At 44.8% G+C, this 18,867-nt stretch overlaps 1 protein-coding gene across 1 annotated transcript in view; it reads left to right on the forward strand.

Moving 5' to 3' along the window:
* fgfr3 (fibroblast growth factor receptor 3) overlaps positions 1-18,867 on the forward strand; it is a 73,227-nt gene that overhangs the window by 10,060 nt on the left and 44,300 nt on the right. Inside the window, 1 exon segment of the mRNA XM_080413764.1 lies at positions 14,908-15,171. Coding sequence (XP_080269890.1) covers positions 14,908-15,171 — 264 coding nt within the window.

An 18,867-nucleotide genomic window follows, 5' to 3' on the forward strand; every position in this document is an offset into this window, starting at 1 on the left:
GGAGGCTGTGTGTTTGTGTTGTGTGGGGTGGGGGATGGTATTTTTTGTCTTTTAGTGGGCGTGGGGTGTTTGGGGTTGAGGGCTATGTGTGTGTTTGTAAATCTGTGTCCATGCGTGTGAGTGTACTATGTCTTTGTATACGAATGTGTGACTGTGTGTGTGCTTTGCTTTGCCAAGTGCATTCATTTGTGTGAATGCCCGTGTGTGTGTTCTGTGTTCGTGTCCCAAAGGACGGACCACAGGAATCGCCCTGTAATGCCCTGCTGAGCTCTCGCATGAAATATGTGGCTCCTCTGTGAACCAGCAGACCTATAAATTCAACACTCTCACTGTAGCTATTGTATGTACTGTGTGTCCACACACAGACAAAGTGGACCGTCTCAGAGTTAAATTAACACAGAGGATTTTGCTGTACATGCATCTGTATGCGTTTGAGCTTTGGGAAAGTGTGTGTACACGGCAAAGTGCTGTTTGTGTGTGTACTGCAGTATGTTAAGACTTAACGTGGATTATGACAGAGAAGCTGGGAAAAGATGAGAGGAGAGACGATGGTCTGAAATGAAAGGACACATGGCTGGGGTGACAAATGACAGAGAGACAAGAATGTGTGTGCGTGGCGTGGGCAGGGGGGGTGGGGCATTGTCTCACACCACTGTCACTAGTGAAGAGAGTATTGCAAATGTGTGTGGTGTGCAGTGTGTGCATGTCATCAGCAGAGGTGTGAGTTTAGCAGTAAATCGTGGCGGTGAGGTGGTGGAGTGGATTGTAGCATCTGAGCGTAAATCTGCACACGACGTGTTTTTAACAGCCATCCTAACGACCCAAGCAACCCCTGCTGACATTTACAGCCCTTACGTGCACGTTCGCTTGCTCGCACGCACGCGCGCACGCACGCACGCACGCGCGCGCACACACACACACACACACACACACACACACACACACACACACACACACACACACACACACACACACACACACACACACACACACACATCCCCTTGCCAGTGTATTTTGAAGAAGAGCTAGCTTGCGCTTTGTAGAGCTAGCTGGTGTTCGTATTGTATATACCCTCCCTTAAGGCTGTGTGCCGTCAGTTCATCAGAACACAAAGGAAGCAGTCAGCTAGCTTCACTCAACAGCTCTTTACAGACTAGCAGTCAAAAGCCAGAAAGTTATATCTGAGAACAGCACAGTACAATCATTTCACACGCCGCCTTCAGCAAAGTCACAAAAGACCAGATTTCCTCCAAGGATCCCTTCTCTGCGACAAACCGTAAAGAAAGGGAGACGTTGTAGTAGAATGTAGAATTGTAGAATTAAAGCCTGATACATACTCTGTTGTACGACGGTGTCGATCTGTCCAAATAGCTGATCTGCAAGCTCACAATGCGTCTTAAACATGATGTGGTGTAGAGCTTGTAGATCGTCTATAATGAAATGTGAACAAATTGATAAGGTCTCAGTACATCAATCGGGCACAGTGATGCTGGCCTCAGGGTGTGTCCGCCATTAAACCCCTGGTCCCAGGTAATAGGGGTGTGTGTGAGAATATGACTGCACCTCATTAATGCTGTTTGAAACACACTCTGCATGTCATACTGTGAATAATGGATGAAAACAGAGGGTGTCTCCCTCACCCTCTGTCTGTCTGTCTCTCTCTCTCTCTGTCTCTCATTTGTTCTGAGTCAAACTAATCATTTCTGATGTTCACATGTAAAGGGGAGTAACTACACTTATCTATTTCACAAAATGCCTGGGTCGCTGGCACATGCACACACATTAAGATTTAGAAATATGCACACACTCACACATATGCACACTTTAAATGCTTTTTTAACTCCATAAATTAGATCCTAAATTGCTCAACCCTCAAATACTGCGGTTCAACACACACTTTTTCAGTCGTGTATAAACACATCCAATTTCCCTCTCTTTGACTGTTTCACAAACCTTACACACAGATCCACAAGTTCTCTCTCCCACTCTTTCTCACACACACACACACACACACACACACACACACACGTCACACCTGTGTATGTGCGCTGTGCAGCTGGCTGGCTGACAGCAGCATTGACATACGGCTGGGTTTTAATTACAACTGCTCCCCTTAAGGAAATTGTTGAGATAGTTAACAGATAAGACCGACAAGCAGAGGAACAAAGAGACTCCTTGTATCAAGAGAGGGGAGACCTTTCGTACGACTGTGTGTGTGTGTGGGTGGCTGGGTGTACTTTAAGCCGGATCTTCTGCAGTTGAACCTGACAAAATATTTGCTCTGTGTGGAGAGAGACATGGTGTCTTTTATTACTGAAAGTTTGCGCCTCCATTCCATCACCATTCACCACTGGTAACAGATGCCAGTGGTCTGTCTCTGTCTCTTTTTCTCTCTCTGTCTGTCCTTTTTCGTCTGCGTCACCACTTGCTCTGTCATTATCTCTGCCAGGCCAAAGGCAGGACCAGAGATCGCGTTTTCACCCCTGAGTGGTTGTCTGTGGTGTGTGTGTCCACGGCAAACCTCTCAAACTGCTAGACCGATCAGCGTCAACATTTCTTGTGCATGCTGCCAGTAGGCAGTATGCCTAAGATAACTCAGTTCCCAAATACTTATCAATGACGGTTATGTTATTTTTATGAATTCATAACCTCAGACCCATCATCCCTCCATACTATAAGTTGTCTTGTCTATCTGGCGTATTGGGATAATACACTATGCTAATTCACACCTCCCTTTGGCTGAAGCTGTGCAAATATTGCCTCATTGATAATATGTGAATATATATTTTGCAGTTTCATTGGTCACGTTTATAAATATCACTAAATCTGTCTGTGCAAAGCACCTATGACGCAGGCCTCACAGACAGAGACGCAGAGCAACTCTTGTACCAACGATGCATGCATGGGAGAGACGCACTGTTCAGCTAAAGCCCACGCCTCATTAACAACATACCGCTCGTCCGTATGATGCGCACGACACACATCGGACACCATGTAGAGACACCAGGTACAAGACACAGACAGAGAAAGAGAGGCAGAGAGACACCATTTCAGAAAGTTGGGGCATGCGTCTTTGCGGAGATTTGCCCCCACTGAGTGCCCCTTTCTATTTTATTTTGTTCAATCTTTCTTTCTCTCTCGCTCTTGCAGTGTGTGTTTTGATTGAATTGTTTTCATGGATTGATGTTGCAAATATACACACCATCCTCCTGCATGTATAAAAGTGTGTGTGTGTGTGTGTGTGTGTGGCTGTCTCAGTTTTGAGCCAAGCCCATTGGAAATGTGTGTGTATGTCTCTCTGTGTGTGGCTGGCAGAGGTGAACAGATGGCAGGTTGTGTATATGCACACACACACACACACACACACACACACACACACACACACACACACACACACACACACACACACACACACACCTCATTAGAGATGTGACTCCCGTTGGTACTGCAGGCCCCTTGATTCTCTCACGGTCCCCCTTCTCTTTCATCACCCTCACACCTCTACACACAGGCACACACACTCATGCATACTGTCTTAATTCATAGTTTCTGTAATAATGTCGTTTTATATAATTGCAGTCATTGCATCAACTATCATCTCATCACCTCACCTTCCATTCCGCTCTCTCGCTCTCTCTGCTCTTTCCCTCCTCTCTCTGCTCTCTCCCTCCTTCTCTCTCTTCCCTTTCTCTCGCTATCTCTCTCTCCCTATCTCTCGTTTATCTCTCAGGGTTGGATGGACGAGTGGAGACCCGTCCATCCATCTCCCTGAACACGTCACATGCTTCTCTCCCTGTGATGTCTACAGTGCGCACACATAGACACATACTGTAAACACTCCTTTAGTTAGTGTGTGTGCCCACTTCTCCTCTTCCTTCTGTGCTCCTCAGTTGGAGCGCCAATCAACAGCATCACCTTCCTCTCTCTCTCTCTCACTCTCTCTCTCTCACTCTCTAATCAAATCAATGGGCAGTGTTCACACCGAGACATCTGTTCCCTCAACGTCCCCCCCCCCCTCTCTCTCCTTCTCATCTCTCCTTCTCTCTTAATCAGCTCTGTTAATATTCCTCTCAGGCCGTCAGGCCAACCAGCGTGCAGGGCTGGATCCATCAAAGTATGTGTGTGTTTGTATGTATGTATGTATGTGTGCGTGTGTGTGTCTGTGTTGTGTTTAGAAAGCCAGGGGCCCGGCCCTGCCCCACTTGCGCCCCTACATGTGCTTCTGTTTAAATCCCCCACAATTCCCGGTGTTGGGGGGGGGGGGGGCTGTGGGGTGTCGGGGGGGGCTGAGGGGCTGACACTTCTAATATTAAAACCAAACTTGGCTTCCATCTTTCTCTCTCCTCTCCCTCCAGACACACACCAATGTTATTTTGCCAGGAGAGTTAAAATAATAAACGTGTGTAACTCCTGCAGGCCGTAATGGAATGCTCTTTTTTTTCCTCTCTATGGAAAAGAAGAGAAAGAGACGACAGACGGCGGTAACTGTGTCCCTGTGCGCACGTGTGTGTGTGTGTGTGTGTGTGTGTGTGTCAGACTGAGTCAGATACTGTTTTGCAACGTCAGGTTTCTTGAAAGTATATTCAACATTCAATAGTTTAGTCCTGCCCAGGTTGCTATGAGATCGTCTGGACAGGACTCAGTGTTACGTACTCATATACAGTATATCACCCTCCCACACCATGTCCACACTCAGGCTTTAGATTGGATGTTTTTCGGCTATTTAAAAAGCGAATGAAGCCGATGTACAGAGCTGTAAATCGGCAAAAGAAAAAGTGTATATATATGTTTTTATGAATAAGAACAACAGGGTTCGTGTGGTTGCTTTAAAAAAAAAATTTAAACTGTGATATTGATACAAATATTAAACATCAGTCTAAGTTTCCTAAGCAGGGTTAAAACATATCCCCTTCAGCGATTAAACTGAATGACTAGAGGGGGGATATCAAAAAACGAGATATGGATTCCCTCCCAGCAAACTGAACCCTGTCCACACTTATACAATAATACTGTAAGGAAATAACAGGATCTAGTCAGACACAAAGACTGTTGACAGACCTACAGTAGCATGTGCCTACACTACATGATCGCTACACAAGTGCAGAACCTGACTAAGGCCCTTGGCACAAAGCTGACCTCAGTGCATGACTTTTGGTCCCTGATGTGTAGAGTGTAATAGAAGTGCTATTTCTCCTTGGAAGGAGGAGAGTAGCAGGATGTTGGCGGCCGTACGCAGCAGTCTGACTGAAAACACAAAGGCAGAGGTGAGGTTGTTTGACAGAGGAGCTGACTCAATGCTTGGCTTGGTTGGCTGGGAAAAAAAGAAAGAAAAGAACAAAAGTCAGAATTTACAGAAATTCCCCCGTGAAATGTTATTTTTGAGCTCGAGTTGTATCTGGTAATTGAGGACATATTTTCCTTCTGCAACAATTTTCTCCTCATTGCTGCATTGTGATTTATCTGCTGCTGTTGATCTGCCATTTACTACCGCAGAGTCTGAACAGGGAAATTCTTCTGTTTTAAAAAATATTTTTATTTTATTTTATTCTCCTCACGTGTTTCATTTTTAAGGTATTTCTGATTAACTGGGGACAGTTGACAAGCAAACCCTGGACATCATGATTGTATACCATATAGAAGACCAGGGAGACCCCTCCAACCACTGCAGTTGTGTTTAGTTTAGTGTATTAACATACTTTGACATACAGATAAAATAACATAGAAAATACAATTGTATTCATTAAAATAGGCTCCAGATTCTAGCTTTAATCACTATCAAAAAAGGGAAAAAAGAGAGGAAGTGACAAAAAAAAAGAGAGAAAAAAAAGAGAGAAATCCAGACAAACAGGGAGCACATGCTAGCTAAGCTAACTGGTCCTCACCCAGCTCCTGTTTCAGGGCAGTGGGCCGCTGGGACCGGACGTTTCAGGAAGTGTTTCCTGGGGTTCCGTGGTGGTGATGAGAAGCACATGGCTCAGGAGCTCAGTGGCTCCACATGGAGAGGTAACAAGCGGACCGAGAGATGGGGCCCACGCGGGCCCTCCATGCTAATAAACACAACCATAAACACAGCCGTAAACTACTGCTTTTATGTCCCACTCATCCAAAACCAAACCAGATACTTCTGTAGTTCTCCACGTTCCTATGTTACAGTTTTGTTTGTTTTTCTTGAAGATTGTTCTTGTAAGCTCGAGTTTTTCAAGTTTAAAGCTTAAACATTTTAAGATATACCCACTGTGGTCAGATTAAGTGTTTTTATTCTTTGAACAGCTTTTCAGTAATTAAGGAAAACCCATCTCAGCATTAAATACTTGCATTGGATTATTTGACGTTGGGTGTGGTATTGCATAAGTATTAAGGTTGCGAAATGTATTGGCACTTTAAACTGTGTGTGTGTGGGCGTGCAGCTGTGCACACAGTAAAACTTTTAAGCTTTAATGTATTCATTTATAACTGTACAAATGTAACCGAATGGACCCTTATGGGTTAATTTCAATACATTTGTATAACAGTGTGGATTTATGTATGCTTCCACCTATGCAGCTGACAGTCTGCATAGGTGCACGCATACGTATGCCTTTGAAGCTGTCCACATGTGCCTGTCTGCATCTCTGTCTATGATAGTCCAATAGCTACTAGACTATCACACAGACAGTATGGACAATATAAATAGACATTCTGCTGAGTGTGTCTTAACATTGTCTGTATTCCTTGACTTTGATGTCTTTGTCCAACCCCCACATCCTCCTCCCTGTATCTGCCACCATCCTATCAGTGCAGGACAGTGGAGGGAGGTCACCAACCATCACAGGGGTTTGGTGGTGGGGGGCAGGGGTCACAGTGGGGTCAGGAGAGGTCACATGGTAATGTTTCAATCACTCTCCCCCCATGCAGTGTCACACAGTGTTCAGAGATGGGTTCCATCAGTTGCTCTGTGTCCTGAAGTCTGTCTGGATTATCTGCAGAATGCGGGTCTACACATACTATTCTGATGTCATGCTCCACCCCCAAGAGGAATTGTTTGGAATATGCTAGAGATCTAGGGTCTGTATTTATTAGAAATGTAAGTGGTATATTGCTGTACTAATGTTGCTATCCCGAAGATGCCTTTTTTTCTCTACTTGAAGCACTTTTAGATCGCTCCTGCTCCGCTCCTGCTCCAGAATTGTTGGAGTTGTAGCATCATAATAACTGTTTATACTTTATCACACGGCCCTATTCAACAAGTGGTTGGTTCAACACTTCTTTAATTTAAAAATACATCATTTTTGTTCAGCAAAACGTGCAAAGCGACAAAGTATAAATGAGCCTTCTTGTTTGAAAGACAATGTACCATTCATTTGCAATCATTTCTGGTGTCGCCAAATGATTTCCTGCTCTTTGTTTTGTCTCGGTCCCTCAAGTCATCGTCAAGTTGATATATTGTGACGTTACCCGGGAACAGTACATCCACTCTGACAGACTTGATACATCTCACAGCCCTTGTTCTCTTTTTAAACAAGAGGGAGAAAATGGAAGCATTTAGTCCCATGCAAACAAGATGCTTTGATACGCCATATTCAGGGACCCCCAAAACAGCAGCTGTAGCTTGTAATCTGATTGGTTCCTCTCGTGTTGTGTTATTTTGTGGTTGATGCCATGATTATGTTGTATAGAACCCATCACACGTTGCGTGAGAGAGACATCTTGGGCTCTTTTGTGAGGCATGGCCTACACACACACACACACATACACACACACACTATAAGTCCTGAATTGAAACTAGGCCAGTCTGTCTTTGGAATGACAATTACCAACCACCAACGAAACCCCCAGCCTCTTGTTCTGAGGGCTGAGGATGGAGGGGTGGAGGAGGCTGGTGGAGATGAGGGGAGTGTGAATGGAGTGAAGGCGATTGGGCGCTGCCAAGACGCGCTGGACGTACAGTAGCTTCCGATGCTCGTTAGCGCAGTCAAGCGCACGGGCCAGGCGTTCGGGGTGGGGGGGTATTTGTGTGTGTGTGTGTGTGTGTATGAGAGAGTATGTGTGCATTTTGTTGGGAGGGAGGGGGAAGTGTTTCTGTCTGTCTGTCTGTGTGTCTGTCTGTGTTTATTACATGGGTATACGTCTGTAATGTATGTGTTTGTCGGGTGTGTGTGTTTGTGTGTGTGTGTCTGGGCGGGATGTTTAGTGAGGCAGTGTATATCTTTACCAAATTTTGGGGTTCGCTTTTGACAGAGCACGGCTCAACTAAGATGAAGAATAACATCCAACAGGCTGGAATCCACCCCACCCACTCCTCTGATCTCTGCCGAATTATCCCTCCTCCTCTTTCCTCACCCTCCTCCTCCTTCTCTCACTCTCTCTCTCTCTGTCTCCCTGTCTCTCTCTTTGTCTCTCTCTCTCTCTTGGCAGCCTGTTAGTGGTCGGTGTGAGGTTGTCAGGCCAGCTCAGATTAACATCATTGTCCTGAGGTATTTACATCCGGCCAAACCATATTAAACAGAGATTAGGGGAGGGTACTTCTTTTCTGCACATTACCCCCCCCCAAAAACCCCCAAAAGGTGTAAAAGGAGAAAGAGAGGGAGAGAGAGTCTGTTCCAAGAGGAGCGTGGGGTTTGGGATTTACAATGGTCATTAAGCTGAGAAATAGGAGAGGAAGAGAAATGCACTCTTTGTGTGTGTGTGTGTGTGTGTGTGTGTGAAGGTCATGTGACACTGGTTCTGTGGGGTTGGGGTGGTGTGGAGGGTGGGAGTGCATGCCAAACGGTCGGGGTTGGCAGCGAGCGGAGGAAACGGGAGTAAAAGAATGGCCTGGAGGTCGGCGGGACACGCTGTCCTCCCCGTGTTGGACACACTGCTGCCAGGAGGACCAGGAGGTTCACTATGACTGTCTCGCTCGCTCTGGGGCTCTGGAGGCGTTTCACTTCTCTGTTTGAATGGAAAGGCTTCAAGTCATCCATTCATTCTCCATCCGTTTCTGTTTGTCTCTCTTTCACAGTGTCTCTGTTTCAGTCTGTGTCTCTTTTTCACTGTCTATGCGTCTATCTCTCTCTCTCTCTCTCTCTCTCTCTCTCTCTCTCTCCTTTCTGTCTCTCTCTTGGTCTCTGTCAGAAGTTGATTAACATCTTTTCCACTGTGAAACGTTGCAGTCAGACATATCACAATCTCTTTTTGCTAATAGAAATAATGTGTGACCCTGTTTTTATTTGTAGCCTTGTGTGTACACACACACACACACACGCATGCACAAACACACTTAACACGCATACCGTACTCGCAGTCAACCTCACGCAAACACTTGTCTGCCAATCAAACAGGAACGATGCAATCGCCCCAAACGTGGAAAGTATTGGGTCTGTCCAAGTTCAAAGACCACAAGTGGAGATTTCTCCGTAGATGGAACAAACAACTAATTACCTGCAGTAAAAAAGGGGTCTATTTGCCGCCCAATTGTTTGCGACCGTTTTATTTGAGGCTACCTCACTGTACAGCTGTTGGAAACATGGCACTGTTGTATTATTAGCTCACTGTAAGGAGGCGGAGAAAGGGGGGGGGGGGCGGGTAGGGGGGTCAGAAAAAAGGAGCTTGATGAAGACAAATGCCTCCCGCACCATCTGGAAGACATCACTTTGAAACACCGTTTTAGATGGAGATATGGCTTTAAAACGTTATGCGTCACTCCCCTCTTCCACTAGACTCAATAAAAGTACCTGTTCAGCGTCTTTTTAGTTGGCCGTAGAGGTTGGGCGTTCTGACCACTCCGGAGTTTTAATTAAGTTCTGAGAGTCTTAAGAATGTGGTTCTCAATGTTGGGTGTGGGGACCCCCAGGTGTCCTTGAGTGTGTTCTAGGGGGTCCCCAGCTAAATGATTGATGGTTAGGAACCAATTGGGCACTTAAGGTTCTGTAACTCTCCCAGTTAAATTAACACTGAGGATTTGACTGTACTATAGATTGGGGACCCAGAGATTAAAAAAAAGTCCATGGCCTTCTCTAATGCATGTCAAACTGGGGGTCCTTGAAATTAAAACGTTAAGGAAGCACTGCTCGTAAGAGTTCAATAAAAACTCTGTATTTTGCTGTGTAGCCTGCCTGTTTTAACCTGTGTGGAGGTGGCTACATGCAAAACAGGCTGTGATGGCGAACAACGAGGCGTTGTTCTCAATCACTGCAATAAATCAACAGAGAACGTCAAAGCATAAAGGACGCACCACTTGTAAAACTGTTTTTGGAGGTAGATATGTGATAGCATTGAAGACACAAGCAATTTTGGAGGTAAAGAGTTGAGTGTGTGTGTGTGTGTGTGTGTGCGTGCGTGTGCGTGCGTGTGTGTGTGTGTGTGTGTGTGTGTGTGTGTGTGTGTGAGAGCGTGCACATGCACACGTGTGCCTTGCTCCCCTCCAGAGCCGACACACGAATGGCTCAACCCACAAGCACACTGGTGCCACTGTTTGCATGTTTACACACACACATCTGAAGTTCAAAAACACTCTCCCTACTTGGCATTTTAAAGATAACCATCAGGAATATATTTGGCCATTTAAATCTTCGTCATTTTGAAGTGTGTTCTTCGTGAGTTTGACAAGTAGCTGTGAAATTAGGATTTGAGTTGTTGTTTTTTCCTGATCCAAGTGTCAGGTCTGTGTATCTCTAGTGTTCACAAATACTAAAGGAATTATGTTCAATCCAGTAAACCACAATGTAAACAAAGCCAGTTGTAGTTTCAACAGTTATTCAACAAGTGGGGAAACCGTTATGAATCACTTCTCTAAGCAAAGACACACACACACACACACACACACGCACACACGCACACACACAGACACACATATACACTCACACACATACACACACACGAGACTTGATGCCGCCTCAGTGCAACAGAGCGCAAAATAGCAGCCATGTTCCCCCTCCCTTGCTGACCTTACACGACTGTAACCGTGGCGACAGCTAACTCCCTCGTCTGGTTTCACCCCCTCTTCCTGTTCCTATAAGCATCCCACTCTCCGAGAGAGAGAGAGAGAGAGAGAAAAAGAAAGAAAGAGAGAGAGAAGTGTGGACAAAAAAGGGACACTGGGATTGAAGGAGAAAAATAGTGAGCATTAAAAAGACAGTCAGAGAAAGATGGATAGAAATGACAGAGACCCAGAACATAAGAGGGGACATAGATTCAGACAGAAACATGGACACACTCACCAACAGTGAGGGAGAGGGAGAGAGGGGCATGGAAAAGCCCTGGCCACATAAAGAGGCCCTTTCATCCCCCGGGGGCTACAGGCTGCCTGCCTGCGGGCCCCTGGAGGAGTTTGTAGAGGATAAATAAACCTCTTCAGACGCACAGAAAAGATGCAGTCTGCCAGCAGCGCTAACGGACAGCACACCACCAGTATCTCAAAGAGAGACATTATGCCATTCTGAAGGGCTAGTTGTTATGATATTGAGCTGAGAGGCTAAGGAGGGCAAGGGCCCCCCCTGATTTATGGAGTGACCGCTGATCCTGCACTGTCGGGGCCCCTGCATGCACGTGTGTGTGTGTGTGTGTGTGTGTGAGAGCGCTGTTTATAAGAGTGTACTGTATGTATGTATACATGTAGTCGCAGGTACAGTACATACGCAGCACTTGCGTGCAGGCAAATGTATAAAGTGTTCTGTACCCACGCACATGTCCACAAACATGCGTACACACCACAGTAGCGCACACCCACACACACAGTACATATAGCACATTGCTTCCAGCTGGCCGGAGGTTCCGGACAGAGTGTGCCCCCCCCCCCTCCACCCATGCCAGGCCGGACAAGATAACAGCAGGAAGCGTCTAGATGAGGATGCCAGGCTGGATGGATGTCACCAGAATGGAGTGAGAAGAACCATCAGTGTGGAAACTGTGGTGTAATGGCCATGACGAACATTCCTCCACTGACATGAACACAGACTGACGACACATTCAGAAGACCTCAAGCAACAAACACTGCATCACAAAGTGTGGCGATGAATGCATTGGAATAGCATGTTTCACTCAAGGAATAGGCTGTTACCACACAGGGAAATGATGCATCGTTCTCTTACAACCTGGTCCATAGCAGAAGAACAAAGCTATAGATACGTTATCAGTTGCCCGTGCGGAGCCTTTCCAACTAAATTTATTTTTTATTCAAATCAGGTATTTGATCTTTTTTTTATATATATTTTTTCTCTTTCATTTCTTTTTACATCCTAAATCTCCATTTCAAAGTCCTGGGATTCTGTAGCAGAAGAAAGAGGTTATTTGTCATTGATGATCTGGGTGAAGATCTGGACTCTATTCACTGCGTTCATTTAGTCCATACACCTCAGAAATGCTGCATTTCCTTTTTACACAAGGAGGAATGTATCTTTGTTGTGTGATGATTTTTATTTTTTTGTTAAGTTGCGTTTGCCAGCCCCTAGCGTTGTAAACAACCGAACCAGAGAGCACCGCTATACACGTGAGTCCCGCTATCCGTTTTGCCCAGGATCAAAGCAAATGTGTTGCCGCTAAAATGACACAAACACATTGCCCCCGTTCCAAGCGGAGGCAATTAATCAACCAGTCACAGTGTCCTCGTGCTCTTTGATCATTTACATTTGCCTTCACTAACCAGAGAACATATTACAGTATTTGTGATGTGAATGCTGAATGTGGGAATTGGGAGTGTATACTGTGCATGTACAGCGTAAATGTACACTATATTTGACTTGCAGCTGTCCCACTACCACGTCATTATGCTCTCAAGTCACTACATTAGTTTTCAATATGTCTCTGCATTGTCCCATGCCACTCATTGTAGGTGAGGTCCTGCAAGTTGTCAGTACAGTGTGTCAGTATTTAGTGAAACTCTAATATGTATCTGCAACGATGCAACAGAGGCCAATTCCTGTAACTTGCCACTGATATTGAAGCAGAAATGTAGATGGCTCAAGTCCAGACTCAATGCTACTGTTCATTCAAGGTAGCCAATAGTGGGAGGGGGCAGAATAAGGAGCGTGTTGGAGTCCATAAAGCTGAGCTGAGCTACGAGCCCCCGGAGATTACTATATCTCCCCCATAAACTCCAATGTCCCATGTTTAAGACCTTAAGATATTCTAAGACCTATTTTCTCCCTTCCCTATTCACAAGAGCCCAAAGATACACACTATGGTAAGAGGCAGTAACTCACACGAGGGAGGGGGGGCCTGTGCTTGAATTTACGCCCCTCTCCGTCTCTCCTGAGCGGTTTTCCTGTCCTGAATGGAACCATTTATATGAAAAAAGAAACAGGGTAGTAAATATCACTGTCAAATGGGGGGGGGGGGTAGCCGCGGCGAGAGACGTACAACCATCTTTAGCGCTTTATTGACTTTGTCTGCATTTTCTTAACATGCTTAATGAGACAGGGAGGAATTGACGCACACCTCATCTATTCTTTTAAGTCTGGGGTGTTGCGCTGGGATGAACGGGGCTGAGGCATGTAATTTTTCATTCGGCTGCTCTCAATGGCTGCAGCGATGCAGCGTGGCTTATTTCTTACATGCATACAGATGTAACCATTGTACAAGTCTCATTTCTTCTACTTTTTTGCATGCTCGCTGATTTATTGCAACACTTTTGGTCCATCCCCAAGGGGAACGGGTTGGAACAGTGTAGTTTTGCTACTCTTTCAGCTGTCAGAAGTTAAAGGGTTTTGGTGAATGTACCGTATTGTTTCTAGAATAGACTGATTTTGGTTGTTGAATTGAGTCAAAGGGTACAATCAAATACTGTTTTACCCTGACTGTAAATTTAATATCAAACTGTATAATATGGCCATAATATAATGCTTTGCAGTGGTCAGTATTGTATGTGCATCAGTTATCACTGTGTTGACCCTCTTGGTAAATCATACAGCATACAGTGCGGTGTGCATTATATTAGTAATAGGAAGATTTGCTAACAGCCAACTTTAAATGGATCGCTGACAGTGCAGAGAGCTACTGTCTGCGAATGCAATGATTGCGTGAATGCATCTACTACGTTGGAGCCCACATACTTTAAATGTTGGTCCACAGGAGCAGCCTGCCTGCCTCACATCCAAATGCAAGCCATATCTATAATTCATAGGCTGTATTATGCATTCCCCGTGAAGATTGTCTCGACTGCGGGAGTCTGGCTGCGCGTGAGCTTTTTTGGTTTTTCCTCAACCTTTCCTCTCAGCTCCAATTTCCTGATCTCAGCGAGAGGCTGTCTGCGGTGGTGTAGCGTGGAGAGAGAGAAGTGTTGGGGATGGATGTTCGTCTGTGAGCTGCTGTAACTGGCCTTCTGCTGGGTCAACGCATAAATCACACTTTGAACACGGCCTATTCAGGGCAGGCTCTCCTAAGGGGGCGTGTGTGTGTGTTAAATATTGAACTGCTGCCTGAGCAATTAATTTGAATTCTCTCACAGGATTGTGTGTGTGTGTGTGTGTCTCACCATAATCTCCTTCATGGTGTTGATGTATAATTGAAGTCTGGAAGAGACCTCAGATGGAGAGAGGAAGGACGTCTCTCTCTCTCGCACTCTCTCTCGGCCACACCTCTTTCTATCTCTCTCCTTCTCTCCATCCTCCATGGTCCAGTGTGGGCAAGCATCCTCATCCAGGCAGCCAGTAAACATGTTGATGTTTCCCTGACTCTTAACTAAGCTGGCACACTCCTCCTGGAGTAAATGCGTTGCTGTTTGACAGAGGAGAGGAGAGGAGAGGAAGAGAGGGATGGAGAGGAGTCGGGGAGGGGTGACTTGATCTGTGTTCTTCTTGATGGAATTGATGGAAACTATATTTTTTTCAATGCCTTTCCAGTGGATGAATATAAATTGATTACATGTTTATTTGATATTGGTAACACCCAAATCATCACAAAAACCACCAATTCTCATCTTCCATCTTGTTTATCCTCTCTCTCATTCCATAGACCCCGTGTCCAGCGAAGCAGCCTTCCTGGAGGACTATGTCCTGGGCGTGGGAGACACCCTGGAAATGTCATGTGACCGGGGGGACCCTGGCCAGTCCATCCTCTGGTTCAAAGATGGTGCCGGGCTGGTGCCTAACAACCGAACGCGCCTGCGCCAGAGGGTGCTGCGCATCATCAACGTGTCATATGAGGACTCTGGTGTCTATTCCTGCCGCCTTACCCATGGCAACACATTGCTAAGCAACTACACCATCAAAGTGACAGGTAAGACATGAGACGCTATAGTTACTTATCATTCATTAATCCCTCATACCTTTTTTTATGTTTAACCCAAGGTTTTAGATTTAAAGGTATAAGTTGTACCGTTAAATGTATTGCCTGCATACCCTGTTGCTTCAGTTTAAGTTTTCAACTTGTTCCTTTGCAGCCTTGTCCTTAGCTTAACCCCTCCATTTGTTCTCTTTTTCTCTTTTATCTTCTCTCTCTCAACTGAGAGATGACACATGAGAGAAACAGAATATTGATTCTCTTCCACTATTTCCATCAGGTTAGAAATAAGCGAATTGAACTCATTCCTGTTTTCCAGCTGTCTGTTTGTTTCTGTCTGTGTCCTTCTGTCTCTCTCTCTCTCTCTCTCTCTGCCTGTCTTTTCCTCTCTTTCTCTTTCTCTTTCTCTTTCTCTTTCTCTCTCTCTCTCTCTCTCTCTTTCTGATGGTTTCCACTCAGTGTATCTCTTCGTGTCCAATTCCCTCTATCAACACACCCTCCACCTTTTATATCGCTCTTTCAGTCTTTTTCACGGCTCTCCTCTTCATTTAAATACATGCTGGCTCTGTTCATCTCTCCCTCTTCACGCTGTGCATCTCAGAGTGACAATGGCTGTAGAGTGATGACTGTTGAAGAGAACAGAGATGAGAAGGAATTAGTAGCAAAAATGGCCCATAAAGGTTACAAAATTCCTCTGTTTGTATTACTGTGGTAAAGAAACAAAAGAATTATAATTACTACAAAGATGATTTAAGAAGAGCTTTTGTTTTATAAAATGGCATCATAATTTTTGAAGTAGAGTTTGTTTTATTACACTTTAAATTATTAAAAAAAGACAAAGCCCCTTGCCTTTCAGACAGACAGACAGACAGACAGACAGTTAATTAGTCAGTTAATCAGTCGGTCATGAATCAGAGTAGTTCCTGCCACTAAGCAGAAACAGCCATGCCTCGACACAGTGTCATTCGTCCATTACAGTTTACAGGAAAACAGAGATGGGAAAGGCCTTTTTTTATGTTTCTACTGCTGCTCTGTTTGACTTCACTGCGGTCCAGGTTCTACTGGCCTTGTGTTGTTGGCTTCACAGGTCTGCTCCCTAGTCTCTCCACCAACATTTCAACTGCTGCTGCTAACTGCCTGCCAAGTACACACACACACACACGCGCACGCACGCGCACACACACACACACACACACAATCTGTACTCCACTCTTGCCGGCATGGACTTCCACCACCTATCACTCCACCAGTAGAGTTCACACACAAACCATGCATATGCTATGTGAATTCATTATCGTACGGAGACTAAATCATATCTTAAACGTGTGTGTGATGCAAACAGATCTGTTGTAGGAATGTTGGAGGAGGTGGTTTGGGGTGTGTGTGTGTGTGGGGGGGGGGGGGGGGGGGGGTGGTGTCAGAGTCATAGAGCAATGTGAGCAGTAGCTTAAAAGTCGTCCCCCAACCCTGACCACCCCCACCGCCCCCTTCCCGTAAAGCTCCTGGTCACCAGCTGAGAGCGTTATTGACAACTAATTAGAAAGCAATTAGCCTCAAAACGCTTCATCATTGAAAACAGATGGGGTGGCAAGAAATGAGAGAGTTTGCTCTCTCTCACACATGCACCCCCCTCCCCCCCACCCCACGAGAGCACAAACACACACACACACACACACACACACACACACACACACACACACACACACACACGTGTGTGTCTGGCTGTGTGCCTGGGAGTAAATGGTCTTTTCCAGGCATGTTCTGATCTCCTACTGGACCCAGCATATTGGACAGAGACACCGGGAGCATAATCACACACACACATGCACACGCACACGCACACACCCCACCTGCTGCGCTATAATAAATGTCTGTTTAATCAGTGCTTAAATCCTGTGTGTGTTCTCTGAAAGATGATGCCCATACAAGTCATGGAATCTTGTATTGCGTCTTTGGTCTGTCAAGAGGGGGAGGTGGTCACAGATCAACATTTTGGAGGATTTTCCATGAATGGGGTGACCAACATCTCAAATGTGATCCACCCATGTCTCACAGTAACATAGGAGAAGCCGCGCAGTAGGCAGGAAAACAGAAATACAGTATCTCATCCCTGCCATCAGATACTGTATATTTCACTTTCCTTGAGAAGATAAATGGGGCTAGTCTGTACAAGGCGGAATAATGCTTTATACTTTTGCGAAAATATCCGATCTACAAGCTCACAACGCGGCGCGATGCAACGCTATTTTTGGCACCCAACGAAGTATAAATCAGGCTTAACTTGTTGAGATAGCTCCTTCTACAGTGTGTGGTTGCAATATCCTGTTCTGTTCTCACCTCTTCCACCCAGTTCCACACACAGGACCTCAGCTCTGTCTTAAATACACACGCGGCGTATTATGTTTTTCCTCAAATATTTGAGTAAGGTGTCAGATATTTAGCAGCCGTATCAGATTTAACACCTGGATGGAGTCCAGGCATCAGAGGAGCAGCCAACCCGTATTGTACGCATTAGGACTTTGTAATGTAGGAGGGTAAAGGAAGATATGTGCTGCATGGGATTAATGGGTTGAACGTCCGTCTTCTTTTGACAAGTACGAAGTTAAACTCCACATCTTGACGAGACATTTATGCGTGTACATTTGTTTTTTAAATTTAGGGAACTTTCTCCTCCCTTTTGTCTTAAATCATTGTTTAGATGAGGTGAATAATTACAATACTTGATGGCCTATATTTGGAATAAAATAAAAAAAAGATCTTGCTACTTGAAATATATAACACAGTAGTGCATTCACGAATAGTGATTTTTAGTATTCGAATTATTCGACCTATAAGTATTCGAATATTTGATTAATCCATTTGATTATAAAAAATACAAAAATTATAACTTATTTTTTATTATTTTTTTCAATGGCATTGATGACTCGACTCAAGGAATGCAAGTTGACGTCACACCAGAGCTCACAGCTGCGTGTCTGCTGTAGAAAAGCCACTAAAAAAATATATATCTAAAAAAAAAATTAATAGAATAATCGAATAGTGGTTTGATAGTCGAATAGTCTGTTTGATAGTCGAATATTCGAATATTCGATTATTCTGTTAACGCCCTATAACACAGTAATAAAAGAAAACACACACATGAACTTTACCACTACAAAGAACACAGAACAAGAACATGATTGATTTTCAGGCCAGTTGTTATTATGAAAACTCCTATTTTGAATGGAGGACATCTCATTATGGAACTCTTCAAATCTAATATGTGTATTGCGCTGGTAGAAGCTCATCCATGAACGCAACCGTAGCAGTACTTGTACAGATTATGCAAAGATATTAACAATAGAGTATGCAGAATAATCCAGCGTAAAAATGGACCCTCACAATTAAAGTAACTCAACAACAGACCTAATACAGTTGGAGTGCAACATCCAATTATAGCATGCATCAAACGTTCTAGACAAGAGTTGGAGCAACACCAGTGCTACTTGAGGTGTCAAGTGATATAGACGCAACTAAAGGTGCTAGGCTTCAGTTAAAAGGAATAGCTTTAAATTAACACCAGTAGTACTGTTGGAGTGTGGCATCAATTGATGCAAACAATCATTTAAAAAAAAAACTCCTTGTCAGGAGTTTGAGGCTTAGTGAGTGAACATCTGGAGCTCATTAAGTCCACCAGTGGAAGTGAACCAGAGA

Source organism: Gymnoscopelus braueri (genome assembly GCF_963280865.1).
Source record: "Gymnoscopelus braueri genome assembly, chromosome: 19".
NCBI classification, from domain to species: Eukaryota; Metazoa; Chordata; class Actinopteri; order Myctophiformes; family Myctophidae; genus Gymnoscopelus; species Gymnoscopelus braueri.